The 18,192-nt window shown below is 36.4% G+C and overlaps 1 protein-coding gene across 2 annotated transcripts in view; it reads left to right on the top strand.

The window, feature by feature from the left end:
- The window catches only part of NUCB2 (nucleobindin 2), a 30,238-nt gene extending 13,418 nt beyond the window's left edge, over positions 1 to 16,820 (top strand). For both annotated transcript variants that reach the window (XM_021402932.1, XM_021402931.1), the window contains 9 exons: positions 2,900 to 3,003; positions 4,614 to 4,799; positions 5,419 to 5,509; positions 7,080 to 7,138; positions 8,687 to 8,779; positions 9,785 to 9,874; positions 10,432 to 10,602; positions 10,936 to 11,017; positions 12,950 to 16,820. In XM_021402932.1, the coding sequence (XP_021258607.1) occupies positions 2,900 to 3,003; positions 4,614 to 4,799; positions 5,419 to 5,509; positions 7,080 to 7,138; positions 8,687 to 8,779; positions 9,785 to 9,874; positions 10,432 to 10,602; positions 10,936 to 11,017; positions 12,950 to 13,062 (989 nt within the window). In that variant the 3' untranslated portion in view covers positions 13,063 to 16,820. The remainder of the gene's footprint in view (positions 1 to 2,899; positions 3,004 to 4,613; positions 4,800 to 5,418; positions 5,510 to 7,079; positions 7,139 to 8,686; positions 8,780 to 9,784; positions 9,875 to 10,431; positions 10,603 to 10,935; positions 11,018 to 12,949) is intronic.

Below are 18,192 nucleotides of genomic sequence, written 5' to 3' on the forward strand. Positions count from 1 at the left end.
CCATCTGTATTTTATAAATAGCTAAACTTGATTCTGGCAGTGGATTTTTCAGATACTTCTAATCCTTTCTTAGCTTTTTTTGATATTTTTGTAGTGCATCAATTTACAAATCACTCACTGAAAAATAGCTACATACCGGACTGTTTCAGAATACGAGACATAATTTATTTCGGGTATTTATAATTTATTTCGGGTAGTTTTTTTTTTTCAATAGTCAACACTATATTTTCACTTTTTCTTTCTAAGTTCTTACTGGTGGAAAGGGGGCTATTTTACAGATTTATAACAAATGTTAAAACATTTCAGTTCAGAAGATGATTTTTCTTATTTTTGAGGCAATTTTAAGGCCCCGAGTAAAGAAGAACATTCAGGGTGCAAAAACTTATCCATAGCATTTTTTAATTGTTAATTAAATTGCTCAAACTTACGTAGTTTGTTTAAATGAATAAAGTATACGTGTTCCTAAAGAATCTGGTTGGTGTATATTTATCTGGGAAATAATACGTACTATCCCTTTTTATTTATTACTGAGGAAGTTTTAAGATTTTTACTTAGAACTAAATCTGTAAGTTTGTTATGAGGTGTTACTGTCTGAGGAGAATTAGTTTCCCAGAGATAAAGATCGTAATGATCTTTTAAAAGTCTACACGTACTTGTTTCCAAAATGCTGCTTTTCACAAAGATGATATAATTAAGTGCTGAATTTGCTTGAGCAGATTGTTTTCTTGCTCATTAAAAACACTGTCAAGTTGCAGGGAGGATCCCGCTGGCTGGAATCGGTATTGTATCAATTTAAAGTACTCCACGAAGAAGGATCCTAATGCCATTAAGCCAAATTTAGAGGTGGCACCTAGGCCAAAGAAGCATGTACATGCAAACGTGTCTAGGGGGATATTACTGGAGTCAGGAAAAAAAAATCAGATTAATTTGGGAAAGGAAGTATTTTTAGAATAGTAGCTTTCCAATGAAGACTTTAGATGCTATCATAATATAATGAGTGAAGAATATAGAGTTTGCTGAGAACTTCAATATAACGTTTTTATCCTTTGCTTTCTTTTTCTGAAAGTTTTGGTCCAGAGAGTACAGTCCACCAGTAGCTGGACAGTGCATACCAGACGTTCACAGGAAGTCAGTGCATTGCCTCACATACCTGTCAGACCCTGTGGTTCTTTTTCCTTAGGTGGCTTTTTAGCTGCCAAGAGCCTGATCTCGTGCTTATATTGCAAGCAAGCAGTCCAGCAGCCACAGCAGGTCAAGCATATGTACGCATTCTGTCACTGTGTGTGATCTCATATTTGGAAAGAATCAGAGCAGATTATACCCTTTCAAAATATTCAGATGACTGTTAATGTGAAACAATGTGATTCAGAAAACATTTTGTAAAGTTTATAGTGGGCCCTGCCACTGAATATTTCTCGTCACATATAATTGTATGGACAGATTATCTACAAAGTACAGCTGCATCTATACACATAGGCAGAATCTTGGAACACGTACAAAAATGCATTCTGTAGTAACAGCAGCTAGAGCTGTTTGATTTCCTTGTATTTGTTCTTTTAATCTTTTCCATATAGTACAACTTAATATCTTGGTCCTTTATCTGATTAAGACCTGCTTTATTCGCACTCAGATGGATCAGGTTAAAGAAAAGAACAGACTTGGACATATGTTCTTCATATGTTCAGTCCTGATCCAGATGTGTTTTTAAACATTTGTACCAAGATCCTGGTAGACTGACTAGTACAGGACAAGAATGTTAAGCGTTGGATGACTTTGTTCAGGGTCAACTCTCAGATAATGCAATAATGTGACAAGTAAATACTGTCAAATGGAATGAGCTGTTTCTCCATAAATAGGTTTGGGAGATTTTATTGTTTTGTTTGTTTTTTAAATATCCTAATATTACACTTCCAAAAAGCATTTCATAAACAGACTAAGGCGTGTGTATTTCAGCAAAAATTATGATCTCATCAGGGATAAATGTGCCCCAGACAGCGTTTGCTGCTTTCTGATAATACAACACTGACTGTGAGAGTAATAGTTTACCGCAGGATAACAAGTTCAGAATTATATTTTCCTTTTATTTTTTTTAAAGACAAATCAAATATTTTTTACTAACCCATCCAGTAAAAGCTTTTCAGAATTGTTAACTGTAACATACCAAAGTGCATGCTGCTTAAGACAGCATAATTATTTAGCATTAACAGTCAGAAATCAGAACAGCTAGAAAAGCTTATAATTGTAGAAATATATTTTATAGTTAATGCATTGTATATTTATATTAATGGGTACAGTCCCTGTCATAAAAAAGGAGAAATGTTTGCACCTTTTAGACAAAGGACTTGACTCTCCACTGTCTTACATTTCTTGTCTTGCACAAATGGAATTTAAATTTCTGGTTATCAGGTTTGATATAATTTTCAACCATATATCTTGCCTAATATATGTATGCAATGAATGATTCGTTCGCAAAATGTACTGGGCAAGTTAGAAGAGTTAGAATTCTCAGACACAAGTTATTAGCTGTGATAGCTGAAGTTATGTGCAGAATCTCATTTATATAAAGAAAAGAAGAATAAAATGTTTTGGTTTGTGGAGCTCGTCTGACTGTACATTTCCTTGCTGAAATGCAAACCTCAGTATATTAAATTATTGTGTGCAGTGCAACACCTGCCACACTAGAAGGAATGCAGTGCAAATTGCTATCAAGTGTGCTGATCTCCTTCAGGTAAAGCTGCTTTATGAGTGTTAACATAGATTCCTTTAGCTGTGAAAAAATCATCCAGTCCTCAGATACTCAAGGCACAAACTCCTAGTGAAGGTATTGAAATTCCTGATCTTTCTTGCTTTCAAACTTATTGTAATGTCTTATGTTTGTACCTGTACCTCATTCTTTCAGATACTGGCATAGACCATCAGGCTCTCCTTAAGCAGTTTGAGCACCTGAACCATCAGAATCCTGACACGTTTGAACCTAAGGACTTAGATATGTTGATCAAAGCAGTGAGTGCTAAATACAAAGTACCGTGGGTTATATTTTATTTGTGTTAATTACATTTTTTCATCTGTTTATGGCAAACACTTTTTTTCCCCTTTTTTTAAATGAATGACATGTAGTTTTCCATTTCGGAGAAGAGTCACTTGTCTCCATTGTGCACTTGAAAGCCTTGTTGCTAAAGAGACCATACATTTTGGCGTGGCATCGTAATAGGATTTGCATTTATGTGCCAGTACAACCAACTTTGGGAGTAAAGCACAACTTTCTGGAAGCATTTGAATTAAGCACAGTACTGAGAGGGGCACATCCTTCCCATGTCTATTTCCTGATCTCAGTTTCTAAGTGATTTAAGTGTCTCACGGAGTGACATAAATAGTCATCCCTAAACTAGCCATTTGAATTTGGGGATCTGTTACATATACATCTGAAGGAGAGCATAATTAAGATATCATGGAATTTGATGTCCAAATAGCATCAACAAGTGACAACTTGTTTTTTATTCCAGTCAGTGTTTGTTAAGACAATGCAGTTAAGCTAAGCATGGAATAGATTTTTTCAACTGCTGTTAAAAAAAGTACATTTCCCCAAGGGGAAAAAAAGAGGACTTAAGTCTCAGCTATGTGAGAGCACTGCATTTCTGAGAAAGCGTATTTATTACATTGTCAAAGTAAATGAGAAGATAGTTGTTTAAAAATAAGATCTATTCTAAACTTTGTTCATTTTTTGTAGATTTTCTACCCTTGGAAATTTTAACCCCGATTTTCTGTAAAATTATTCTCTCTATATATATTTTTACGTATGTATTAAAGTTCCTTGCCATTTCTGAGAGCATCGCTGCTGAGAAAAACGTGGTTGGTTAGGAGAAGCAAATCCTCAGCAGGGCAGTTCTTATTACGTCATTTTTCTTCTCTTGTCAGCTGAGGTACTGACCGATTGTATTGGCTATTGGAGGATGAAGGTGTTAGAATCATTTATGAAAAGGTCCAATTAATTCAAAAATGATCATATAAATAATGGAAAGACTTTATCAGGTATGAATGTGTTACTTTGAAAAGCACTAGAAGACTATATCCTTTAATAACTTGAGCTGAAAATGATACAGCTTTAAGTCTTCATATAAGTACACGTCAGAAATTATCACGCTTTTCTCTCCATAAAAATGGTTTTGTTGATTTAATCTGTGGTAAGCTACTGTATAGCAGCATAGTAATACTGCATTACTAATGGGAAAGTAAGCTAGAAATGTTCTTACACTGAAATAAACAAGAACTTATACTAGTTGAAGCTGTGCTTAATTAGCACAAGACATAATTTATTAATGAGAAGGAAAACCTCAATGCCTTCTTACAGAACTGTAGTTGCAAAAGATGTCTAAGCAGTTGAACCTTTGCAAATTAAGTTCTTTGAAAGTAACAGAAGGAATGAAGAAAGATGTTTTTGTATCACTGTCAAGTGAAAGAGGACCACCAACCAGTTTACTTCATATCTAAGTGGGGAATGGCAACATGGCCAGCCTTGTCCACAGACCCGGACAGTGTTTTTTTACATGATCATGTATCGTGCATTAACATAATCACATGGCATAATCACGTCTACATAATATCTATATTGATAGGCTACAAGTGACCTGGAGAATTACGATAAAACCCGCCATGAGGAATTTAAGAAATATGAAATGATGAAAGAACATGAGAGGAGAGAGTATTTAAAAACGCTGGATGAAGAAAAGAGGCAGCGCGAAGAATCCAAATTCGAAGAGATGAAAAAGAAACATGGAGATCACCCTAAAGTTCACCATCCTGTAAGGCTACAGTCTGGTCTTACGTGTATGGAAGGAGGGTTTCCTTTCCAGTAAGAAGTTGATAATGAGAAGGATGTATCGTGTTTCTTCTCGTGCTTTGCCTCTTCTCATTGACGTAGAAGCAGAGAATGGGAGTAGTGCTTAGAGCTTTAGAAAACTCACAACATATACTTCTCTTCTTTCTGTATTCTATTTACTGGCAAAATTATTATTTACAAAGAAGCTAAAATTCACAAAAAGAAGGAAGAAGGGTATTTGAAACTGTAGGCATTCCCGGAGGGAACTGCATCACAGCGTGATTTGCTGTAGGAGCAGCAACTGATTGAACTTACTTTGGCTGTTGTTTCTAGACAAGTCTGTGTGGCCATGACTGATAATTATAGGCATTCCTTTTCTGAGAATATACATTTTTTTTGCCACTCTCTCTTTCCTTGGGCCTTTCTATCTAGTAAAAGTACGTGACCTGAATTAAAGGAAATTATAATGATTACATTTTGAACATTACTCATCAGTAAAAAAAAAAGCCTGTCAGAGAAACTGTAATACAAAGAGCAAAGGAAGGCTGCAAAATTACACTTAATCATCTTTTGAATAGTTTTTCTTTGTAACCAATTTATAGGGAAGCAAAGATCAACTGAAGGAGGTGTGGGAAGAAGCAGATGGGCTAGATCCAAATGAGTTTGACCCCAAAACATTCTTCAAATTACATGGTAAGAAATTTGGTTTAGCTTAATTTAATTAGCAAATGGTGTGACTTTCTTTCATCTTTTGTGGAGATTTGTTCAGCAAGATTGCATTATGCTAGGAAGATGACTTAGTACTCAAGCAATTTGAGTGAATCCAAAATGTATAGAGGAGAAAATATCTATGTTATTGTTTGCATATCTGCTGTGGAGTCAGATGGAGCATAAACCTTGAAAATGGAATTTTGTTTAAATACTCAAAAAATGAAACAGCGAGTAACCAAAAGTAGTTGCTCAGGGAAGTATGAGTACTTACGGGTCTGTCTACAACCATAACTTTGCTCACACACTGTAAGCCAAGAATAAGTCCTCAGGGGTGTGTTGAGGAAAACCTACTTTCTTCACATGTTTGCAGAGAAGTACCAGACACCCCTTATATTTGAAGTGGTCTTGGAACTTCTGAAAACGCTTGACACTTCTAACACTGCCTTAAACAAAGCCCAAAATGCTTCTCAACACTTCCCATACATTTCTGAGCAGTCTGCAATTAGAAACAGTGGAATAGTAGCTGAGACAAGAATGCATCTCGGTAGGCATTTTGATTTTAATAAGATTATTCAAGTATGTAACCTTTTGACACTGATAAACTCTTCATAATCAAGTATCCATAAGCAGAACCTGTCATTGGGCTGTTAAGGGTTAGATGGTGCAAAGAAGTTGACTAATGCCAGTGATGATAATTAAAGTGTTATAGATTGAGTCTAACCTTTTATTTTGGTTTATAAATATATATTATACAGAAAGAAAGCCTTATTTCTTCTCTCTAGAAAGAGATCTTGAAACACAATTATCTGAAAACTTTTAGTATTTATTTTATGCATGTCATACCAAAGCTGCAGTAGCCAAAATAACCTTTTGCTTTAGAGCTTAGGGCATCAAAAACTTTGAATTAAACAAAAATATTGCATAATAACACTCATTTGAAGTAGACATTCCCTTTCTGTTTCAGAGGTTTTATAGCATTATTCAGAATTGAATGTGGCATGCAAAGTAGATTGTTACCAAGTGTTCTCTTATTTGCATTGGTCATCAAAACTAATTTTACACTGCTATTTTCTTAAGCACTCCATGTTTATATAGATTTTTTTAAATTATTATTATTATTTTTTTTTTTTTTTACAAAACTCTGTTGTTATTTTGGAGTCGTACTGTTGGCTAACAATGTTTTTCTATTCACTTCTATTATTCCTGGGTCTGTTTACAGATTTAGTTGTTAAATTGGGACAAGTTGTTCTCAGCTCTGTTTTTTGGCAGTGGCACTGGGTGCAGTCCTGTTGTGACCTATTTCAGCTTGCTAATGTAAGAACAAGGGGGAACACTTGAGACTTATCCAGTCACTTGTTAACAGCCAGGTAGTGAAAGATGATGATACAAATCAGCAGAATCTTGATAAAAACCTGAACAGAAAAGCTGACCTATGAAACCAGCATCTCCTTAAATGATATTTTTAATCCATATAGGATGTACGTGCTTATGCTTAATTCATGGAGACTTTCTGTCCATAATTAACTTGTATTTTCAACACTTCTTCTTTTAGATGTCAATAATGATCGTTTCCTGGATGAGCAGGAATTGGAAGCCCTATTTACAAAAGAGGTAAAAAAAAAAATTCAAAAGCTTCACTTGCTTAAAAAAAAACATTTGCGGGAAATGTCTGTTTTTTCTTCAAATGTACACGGGGGTTTTGGACTACAAATAAAAGTATTTATTTTGAAATTTAGACACCCTTAATATTTCTACACAATTGTGAAAATACACAAAAGCTGGGAAAAGAAAGTATTTCAAGCTTAGGACTCGGACATTAGACATGTATTTATTGATTATGTACTCCTCTGCCAGAAGTTCATTGAGATTTCATTATTAACCCTTAGGACAGTGTACCTGTATAATTTGCAGTGTAGAGCTGCAAATCTGCTTTGGCTCAACGCAGTCTAGTAGAGGTTTTGAAGCTGAGTAGCTGTGCACATTCAGTGCCAGTCATAAACCTTATAGAGAGAAAAAGGGTCACACTCACTTGAAAATACTTAGGCTGTAATTCTTGACAAAGAGTTAAAGTGAGTTCATTTGCCTAATCAGGTCTCAGTGCTGTACGATGAAGGACAACACACTGTAGAAGTGGCAACAGGGATTTCACATTGTTTGCGTCAAGCTAGTTTGGAGCACAGGTACATCTGGTAAAGGAGGCAATCCCTTAGTTTCTTTAAGCTTCACTATAAAAAGCAATATTAGTACTTCCTTGCCTCCCAGAGTGGCAGCAAGATACTAATACTACAGAAACAGTGAGTAAACAAAAGGCCTTGGCCTTCCTTTTTTCAGTAGGTTCTGTCTTGTTGTAACAAAGAAAACAAGCTTCCCATGCAAAGATCCAACATTATAGCTGGCGCTAATGAGCTTTAGAATTTGTTAGAATTCTTTTTAGATTTCATGAATCAGGGAGTAAATGTGCTATACACTACATACGCAAGCTTATAAATCTGAACTGCTGTAAATTGTAGAAGTGAAATTTTCAAATACAGATTTTTAACAGTACAGTTGTTGTAAACCCTTTGCGTACTACAAAAAGGCACAGCAGTCTTTTTTGACGGGTACATCCCAGCATTTTACAGTGTTGTAATTTAAAAATTAATAACCTGTGGCCTTAAAATTACCTGTGACAAAGAAAGCTAAGCTAAATTGCTTAGAAAGCTAAAGAGAAGCAAATAAGCATGAACGCACCAGAAAGACACTTTAAGAAAAGAAGTGGACAATTAAGCTTAGCACTCAGTTTATCTTGCTGTATCCTGAATGCTTACACTGTGAACAGCATGCTCCGATAAAAAAAGAATTGCTCTTTCCTGTTCAAGAAACTCTGGAAACTCAGCTTGCTTTGAATCAAACATGAATGCAGACTGCATGCTGAGGTTGATGTCTAAAGCACTGAATTAGAACAGACCACGTGAATTAACTGAGAACTTCATCCTTAGCAATGATGACATGTTCACTTTTTGATTAAATACTATGGTAAAAGAAGAGATTTATACTTATGCACATGCTTCGAAAAATGATGAACTCATGTTTTTAGCTGTTTCAAACTACCTTTCCAAATCCATCACTTGAATGAGTGCTCCTTTCTCCGAAATAACATTTGCTAAATTTGAATTTCAGCTAGAAAAAGTTTATGACCCGAAAAATGAAGAGGATGACATGGTTGAAATGGAAGAGGAGAGGCTGAGAATGAGAGAACATGTAATGAATGAGGTATAGACTAATGTTTAAGAAAGCTGATGTTTTCCTGCTACGTTAAAAAAAATAGCTCTAATACTACGGATTGTCTGAGTACAGCAAAAGGGAACAACATTGCTGTTAGTGCTGAGATTCAGAAAGCCACAGTTTTCAGGCCCTATCTTAGGTTGATGTAAATGCCAGCAGAATAGATTTACTTTTATTAAAGAAATTCCAGAGGAGGACTTGTGCTATAGCCTCACATCATTTGCAGGTAATCAGATTTAATACAAATTCCCAGTGAATTTTGTTAAACAGGGAAGACTGTGAATGTCCTCTTACACTTGGCAGTAGGATAAGACTTTCTGTGGAAAGACTAAGTCTTTCTACTTCTATCTTCTGATTTTTGTCCTTTCAGAAGAGACGTGTCAGTTCAAGGCATTACTTAACGACAGCGAGTACCATTACTGGTTCTCATTGTTTTTATGTTCAGGAGACAGAGGAAAGGGAAGAGGATGTTTTGAATCACTCTTTTTTCGCATATATTTTTTCTCTGTTCAACTTTATTTCTTAAGCTTGAGGACTGGAGCAAGCCTGGTTGACTTTTACTCATGAAGGGAGGAATTTCCTCTCTTCCCCTTTAAGGTTTCTGACACAGTTCAGGTTTCTTTTGTTTTAAAATTTCCCTATCCAACAGTAGAGATTACTCTGACTCAGAATTACAATGTTACTATCAAAAAGCTACATTTTTTTTTTCTCAAAAACATCAGGCATGCTGCTGTTAGCATTGGGGCTGCAGCCAGACGTGTATTTCCAATTAATTTCCAAGTAAAATGTGAGGATTCACTTTTTATTTCCATTTTTATTAAACTATATGAGCTTGTGGTAGAAGTTTCTAGAAGATGTTGCAGGCATTCATTTGAAAATGGGACAATTTAAAAATAAAATGGTTGTATTTGAAGATATTTACATAACAAAATTAAATGTCGTCTCTACCAAAACCCATCCTTTAGGCTGAGTTTAATTTTCTGCTTCAAACAGGTTGACATCAACAAGGACAGACTAGTAACTTTGGAAGAGTTCCTGCGAGCTACAGAGAAGAAAGAATTTTTGGAGCCAGATAGCTGGGAGGTAATGAAAATATGTTCCAAGTGCAGCATACTGTACTATTACCATCACTCTAACCAGGAAACCAAATAACACGTGTCTGACCTTTGCCTTTTTTTCAATCCTTTTTTGGTATGTGTGTGGTTAAAGCCCTAGCTAAATGTAATGTACAAAATGTAACAGACTAATACAATACAGATGTAATCTTTGTGGTCCACACAGAGACAGAAACAGTCTTGCACTGCCACCATGTGGATCCTAGAAGATCTTTATCCACATGCTTTTCAAACATAAAGTGGACATTTCACTTATGAATCACTTTAAAGGGAAGATATGAGCTCAGCTTGAAGCAAGAGGATTTTTTTTCCTCGTAACTCTAAACTTGCAGTAGAATCTTGCTGAGAAAATAGCTGAGAAATAGCTGTTTGACTGTTTGAGTGAACCTACTAACTCTTAACATTATCATTTAGTGACATCTAGTGAACTGTACAATTCAGCTAATAATTATTTCAGTGGGAAGATAATAAAAATAGATACGCATTCCTACCTAAGTATTCATGTTTGTTTGTGTTTTCTTGCAGACACTAGATCAACAGCAGCTCTTCACTGAGGATGAACTGAAGGAATTTGAAAGTCATATTTCTCAGCAGGAAGATGAACTCAGAAAGAAAGCAGAAGAACTTCAGAAACAGAAGGAGGAGCTACAGAGGCAGCATGACCAGCTTCAGGCTCAGAAACAAGAGCTTCAGCAGGTATACCTGTGACAGCAGTATTCTTTTTCCACTCTTTTCTGTATTCTTATACATGTAAAGGCTTACGACAGTCCCCAGCTCTGGAGCATCTTTCACCTTGATTTCTCATAGGAATCTCAGTTGAATTCTAAACAACAGAAGTACTGCAGCACATCATAATCCATTACTTCGGATTATAGCAAACACTGGAAGCATCTCAACTCAGCAGTTTTCCCGCTAACCAAGACTTTACATAACAATGTGCATATATTTCCTGTGTGTATTCACTCGTGTCATATCGGAGAAAGTTGATAGAGTGAGGTTTTTCAACTGTGTTACTACGTTTTTCACCAGGTTGTAAAACAGATGGAACAAAAGAAACTACAACAAGGAAATCCGCCTTCAGGACCAGCTGGAGAACTGAAATTCCAGCCCCGTATGTATCTTTCTGTCTAGATACACAGACTTTAAGATCTCCAACATAAGTCATTAAAAATACATTTTCTGTTCGAATTCTTAATATAAGGTGGTTTTAATGATCTCTATAGGGAGGCTCACTAAACTGTCTTTGAGGTGGAAGTATGGAAGCCTTCTAAAATGTTGCTGAAATCTCAGCAATTTTATATCTGTAGGAAAATCAAAAAGGGTGTTCTAACTTACAGCACCAGATGGACAGAGAGAAAAGATTGCAGTTTGTTGGAGTGTTTTGCATGTCAGTCTAAAAATAGTGAGATCTAGGATAACTCTGAGTATTCAGAGAAGAGTAGGGGCATACAAATGACCACGCCTGTCTGATGTCCTATGGCTGCATTACCAATGCAGAGATAAGTGCATTAAATGTAGTTTGCCTTGTGCAAACATGTTGTAATATACCTGATTTAAATAGCAAGAATGTGAAATTACAGTAATTTAAGCTTCATTGCTTGTTGTACAGCCGTGCTCCTGATGCCAAGATGTCTGCACAAGGACTGATGTTGATGCACATATCATTTAATGGCTATCAGTAGTTAGGCAGCTAAATGAAAGCTGTCTGTTACTCTCTTAGGTGTATCCTGGAATTCCAGATTGTAATCCAAAATTGTGGTCCTAGTCTCTGACTGGGGAACAAATCAAAACATTGAAATGCTTTCAACATGTCTGTCCTCTCTGGTCAGTTTATCTGCATTTGAGCACAACATGATGTGACAAGTTTTAGACAGCATGAGCAACCAATTGCTTCAAAACGCACAGACAAAGTCACAATAAATCATTCCGTATGATTATTGATAACAACAGTGATCAGGTATGTTTTAACACTTCTTACCTCTGCTCTTCCATGCATCCAAACATTTTCCTCCCCATCTAGAAACTAAACGTGGAAGCCAGTAAAGCAACATTATGTGCTAACATTGTCAGTACAGCTCAAAGAATTTTTAATGTCTTGAATGTAAAGCTTTGGGCTATATCCAGTCAGCCTTTTGAATCTTGGAAGGATTTAACAGCACTTGCAGGGCCAACAGTGAGGTGTCGAACCTGAAATGCCATTTTCTGTGATTACAGCTCACTTTGCTGAGTATCCTGAAATTCTATCCTCAGGCTACTCGGTTTTATGAGCAAAGCAAGAAATAATGAAATTTGAACACCAATTTCATTTTGTCTTTCATTTGCTTCAAAGCTGCTTGGGGCTAACATCAATTTATAACTCTTAGTTATGAGAGCCTCTCTTTCTCTTCCTTTCAGTAAAAACACAGTTTGTAATAACAGAATCCTTGGACTTGGTTTAGTGATACATCTTTTAATACTGGCAATATTGTAACAGACAGTGTTCTTAAAACTTGTATTATTTTTATGTAGAAAGTTTTTGCGAAGTCATTAGTCAAGTATCCTAAGCTTTCATTTTATTAGCCAAAACTATTCACTGTTCATTCACTGAGTTAAGGAGGTCCCAACTGTGAAAACAAGCATTCTAAGGTAGGCAGCGGGAGAAAGTTGTAAAGATTGTCCACACAGTAACGGTTAAAATACAGAACAAAGTTGTTGTTTTTTTTTTTTTCTTCAAGTTTCCTATGTTAGAATTCGAGGTTTCATAAACATGTCAAATGTTTTAGAAATAATTAATATCCAAAAAGAGATTATGTAAATGAAAACATTTTTACCAATTTAGAAGCAATTAGTAATCTAAGAAGAAATTCTGAATATTATCATTTTGCAGTCTGTTGGGTAATCTCAATCTGATTTCATTGTTAGTCACATAAATTCCAGCTTCTGGTTACAAAACAAAAACTGGTGGTTCTGTTTGATTATTTATACGCTAGAAACTTTAGAGACATTTCACATATGGGGCTCATTTAATTGAGAAATTTTAAGCAGTTTTATTCTTGTTTTACAGCTGGGGAGCACAAAGTCGGAGAAACACCAAAACATCCTGCAGGAGATGATCAACCTTTACCACCAGGACATATCCAAGAACCAGCTGCTAGAACTGATCAAGTTCACCCTTAACCACTTGTGCCTCAACTTTATAGCATCTTTATTATTTTGGGGGGAGGGTGAAAGGCAGGGAGGGAGAGGGACAAAAAAAAATTGGTAATGAACTCTCCACTTTCTTTCCCAGACCGTAAAATCATTGGGAATATTAGATATTAAATATCAATCAGACTTGAATCATAAATTAATTTTCTCTCCAATACATCAGTAACAAAGGCAACAAGGAGATCATTTAGCAGCTATAATGGAGGAAAAAATTAAGGAAACTTATTATTAAAGATTTTTACGGCCAAGAGACTTAGTTCTTGGACTCTTCTCTTATAAAAAGGGGGAGATGTCTGCCATTGTGTGTTTAGGCATGAATTGCAGTCTTTTTCAGAGAAGCAGCAGCGAACTGGCCTGAATATCAAGTTAGGTCTTGTTTTATGTAGAAACTCTTTCCAGAAATGCTGAGAAGCAAAGTACAGGGAAAAAGACCATAGACAAAGGCCTACCATTTCCAGCACAACCAACCACTTCCTTCTTTGAGACCAAATAAAAATGGAAATTCTTAAGCTCAACTTTTAGAAAATTTGCACTTTCTAAAATTTAACCACCGCAGAGAATTGCATGGAACAGTGAATACTTCTCATGTTTACAGAAGCCTCGGAATTTCACTGTAAGCCTTCAAAAGAAATACTGTACTTCTGGTGGATTGATCTGAACCGTCCTTGTTAAGATTAATTCTGTGTAGCAGTTGGCTCACTCATTTGGCTCTGGGGATAGTACTTTTGTCCCTGTTTCTTTCATCAGGTGCCAACTGATCTCAAAATTTTGCATGCTATTAAATAAGCTTTTTATGTTGATGGAAATATTGTACAAAATATTGTACAAAACAGAACAAGACTCACTGTCTTTTTCTGTACAGATTTTCCTACCTCTTGTGGTAATACCAGATTTTTCAAAATGCACCATGTGCTTCAAGAAGCTCTTCTCAGACATGAATCGTTGACTTGCTAAGAGTCTCACCGTTCATACGTATTTGTCTTTCAGCAGTTAGTTGATGTAGGTTTATGAAATGTCTGAAACAAGAGTGCTACTTGATTGTATTATTTTGGTACAGAACCAGAATAGCTCCCTCGTATTGTAAGCCAAGATTTTTCAAAAACAACCAACCAACCAACAACAAAACAAAAACACAGCAGCAAAAGTTGACTTTCCTGTGGGTTTTGCTATAACGTCGAAAAACTATACGATTGTCCGTGCTTGTCGTCCACTTCAGACTGAGTGTAAACCCTCTTTCTTTTTCTAGTTTTGTGTTTGTTTGTTGTTGTTTTAAGAAAAAATATGGATTGTTGTGATTGTATAACGTTGGCTTTGAACTGATATACACACACCTTGGCAAGCATCGTTTGTATTTTCTTCCAGTTGTGTGGCAAATTGCTAGCACTGTCATTCAAAGAGATCATTGAGTCTTGAGCAAAGGAACAGGCAAGCCTCTCCTATGGAAAGATGTTCCTTTCAGAATAAGACTCAAATGTTTTAGGCAAACTCAAAGACAGGTGGCAGTTACTAACGTTTTGTATTGATATTTGATATTTAAGTTTCTCATTGAAGTGTTTTGATTGATAGAGGCTAGTCATATTCCTTACATGCTTAATGCTTCTTTCAGCAGAATTGAGCATATCCATGTTCTTCACACAATGTAACAGAACTGATCACTGGAATAGATTAGGTTTCGTTATCTGTTTCATCTTGTTAAATGTGACATCACATTTCCTTCATTTGTGCCTCTCCAGCAATTAGATTTACTTTGTTGTTGTTGTTCTCTCTGCAAGTTGTTAGTATCTTAATTTGTTTCAAAAATTAGTTTGAAAAGCTACTGTTTGTTACTTCCATGTAATTTTAACATCAGTTTATGTCTCTGTCAGGAGGCTGAAATATGTTTCAACAGCTTTTATCTTTTTGCTAAGGGAACTAGACACAGTTACAGCTACATCCAGAGTAACATCATTTCCCAGTAGGGTCTTGGCTTAAGGGCTGTAAGCATGGTAATTAGAAGCAGAGCAAGGAAGGACGAGAACAAAGAGTGAGTTATTCAAACACCACGAAAAAGATGAAGGGACATTTTTCCTTTTCCTTGTCCCACATGGAATTTTACAAGGAAAGAATGATACAGTCAGAGGTTTTCAGAGAGTCAAGGACCGAAACCTTTAGTCTGAATGCATTTCTGCCGTACACATCGTTCTTCCTTCACATTACATCTGCCTCATCGCAAATGTTATTATAGGTAGTGTAATATATGCTCTCAAGTGCTTGCCACAGCTCAAGCTTTGTTTTCAGTGCAATGTAACATTTCAGTTTTAAGAATCTCACTCTCCCTGAAATGGAAGAAAAGGATTATATCTCCTTTACATTATTTACTTTGAAATATACAGAAATTTTTGTAAAGAACTGTTGTAACATGGTTGCTGAACTTGTCTGATGCTAGCCGTAGGGTAGTAAGCGTCAGTTGTGTCTGAAGCAGATGCTTAGAAGAAGCCAGAGTTTTCATTTATCATTTCATCTCGAGTTAAAAAGAGTTCCCACTTCTACATTTCAACTGACCACTGAGCTGCATTCAGCCTAAAACAATGCGTGTCTTTCCTTCAGCTGCTGTCTGATACCTAAATGTTCTTGTCAGTGTTAATTTTAGTAGGAGGTTTGCATTTTAACAGTGTACTTAGGTTCATTTTTTAGAAGTAAAAACAGGCAGTTTTCTAAACTTTAGAGTTATTGATCAGATTCGTCTCTAACAATAATCAAAATTGTAGTCAACTGTCAGCTGCTTGTGCTAAATTGTGAAGAATTCAATGCCTTAGTTCCCAGTAACACTTCAGTTATTTAACTCCTACTGAGCAGACCCTTAATTTGCTGCCTAAACGTTTTTGAGATGAGAGTCCAAATTACAGATTCATACTTGTCTGTCCAGTTCAGAATCTCATATGAATCATTATCTATTCTGCATATCTGCATAGATAGTGAGGACTGAGTGGGTATTTTCTCAGAAGATGGTCAATCAGGTCTCAAGTATCAGCAAACAAGCTTGACCTGATACTGCCCATCTTGTCATCCTCTGTGGAAAGGACATTATTCTTCAAACCCAAGCTAACGAGCTCTCAATCTGAGCATAATCAAGTCAAATTATTTTTGAGGATTCATTCGGAGATAAAGTTTACCTCACTGTAAGGAACATCTGCCTTAGAGGTTATGCAATATGCTAAAGTCACGCCTACACATGGAACGTGTAACTGATTTGACCCTTTTTTTAAACGCGGCTTGTTTTCAATGATGACATCTTTCATTAGGTTCTCTCTTCCACAACAGGGACTGAAAGTATTACATTATCCACTTAGAGCATGTTTTCTTCTACGGCATGGATTTCTCAGGAGCTTTTAAGAGATTAAAAAGTCTTCACTTATAGCCATGTCGGGAAGTAGAAAGCTATAATCACAGATAAACAAGGGACTGGAATATCGTGGGCACCAGTGCTTTCACCTGTACTCTGCTTTTCCTTTAGGAGGTGATTTACAAGAAAATTGAATGTAACCTCATAGAGGCACCAGTTCCAAGACAAAGTTGCAGATATTTGGTTTTGTGCTTGGCTGGGATTTCAGTAGGAGGATGAAGGGGTAAGATTTGGTCAGCGGTGTATAAATTTTTATCTTCCAGTGCAATATATGTAAGAAAAAAAAGCCCCAGTCCATAGTTTGTATTGATTAGTTTTTAACTGGATTAAACTGAATCTCAGTGCAGTCACAGACTTCCAGTGTTTTATTTTCAGTGGGTGATAATGAGGCAACTGCTGCCAGGAAGCAGCACCACGGCCAGGGAGCATTCCCTTCTGCCTCCTCCTGTGGATCCACTGGGATGAGAAGGCTTGGGGGCTAGAAAGGGGCTGTGCTAGGGAATGACTGTGTACAGCCCCAGGTCTGCTCCCAAGGGAGAGCAGGTGATGTTTCAAGGTTCTGACACCGCATTGTTTTAGGGTTTGCATAGGGGGTGAACATAACCAACTGGGCAGGTATGGCTGTGCAGGCTTTGGGCTGTGCACAAGCATACAGTCTTCTGTGGCTTAGATCTTGTCTATAAGCTCATTTTTGCCTTCCTGTTTGTTGTATGCTTTCTGGAAAGAGGTAAAAATATTTCATAAACAGACATCTTTTAGTCTTCTTGACACCAGCTGCATCACCACAATAGCTATTCACTCACTAAATAAGTATTTGAATGCTAAATTTTCTGTATTCATTAAAAAAAACAAAAAACTAATGAAACTGCACCACCTTGAGAAACTCTAAGACATTAACTCCACATATTTCCCTGACACGTTCCAATTCAAAAGAGAAATCCCCAAAAAAGGAAATACCCATGAGTTTTAGCAGCAGATTTTGCTACAGGTTGCTTTTTCTTTATTTACAGATTTTGCCTTCAAAGCCAGGTGTCAGCCATTTCAGGATGTCAGAATCGCTGTGACAATGTGTATTTTGGGGAGATGCATGGGACATGATGGCGCATGGAACTTCCATTTTGTACAGTATGTAAGCATAGTGTTTGTAAGCACACATTGAATAAGAAAAAAAACAATGTATGGTGACACTCTTCAAGGAAATGAAGCTCTGAGGTATATGGAGTGTCCTTTTGTAACGCAAGCAAAAGTAGGTTGCAAACACCAGGAGCTGTCCTTAAGGTTTACCCTAGAAGTCCTTTCTTGTTTGCATCTTCAAATACCTGCTACTAAAAAGAGGTAGTGTGTCATAGCAGTTAAAGATGAGTCCCATCTGGAAACACAGCATCACTCATCACACTGAGGTTACATTTCTAAAAGGTAGCTTTTTTTTTTTTTTTTTTTGCTACATAATAGGAAATAAAGAACTAGCTTGAGTCCCATAACTTATATAGTTGCAGATAGCAAGTACCAAAACAATTTACTAATACCCTAATGTTTTTGTTTTTAATGCCTTAAAAGCTGCACTTAAAATGATGTCTTGAACAACAGCCTGCATACTTGCTTATATAGTAAAGCAAAATATCATGAAGGAAGGAGTTTGGTTTTTTTGTTTTGCCCAGATATACCCAAGTTTCTAAACCTGGTGCATTTATCATTGACAAATGCAGGGATAGAGCAGC

This window comes from Numida meleagris, chromosome 6, assembly GCF_002078875.1.
Source record: "Numida meleagris isolate 19003 breed g44 Domestic line chromosome 6, NumMel1.0, whole genome shotgun sequence".
NCBI classification, from domain to species: Eukaryota; Metazoa; Chordata; class Aves; order Galliformes; family Numididae; genus Numida; species Numida meleagris.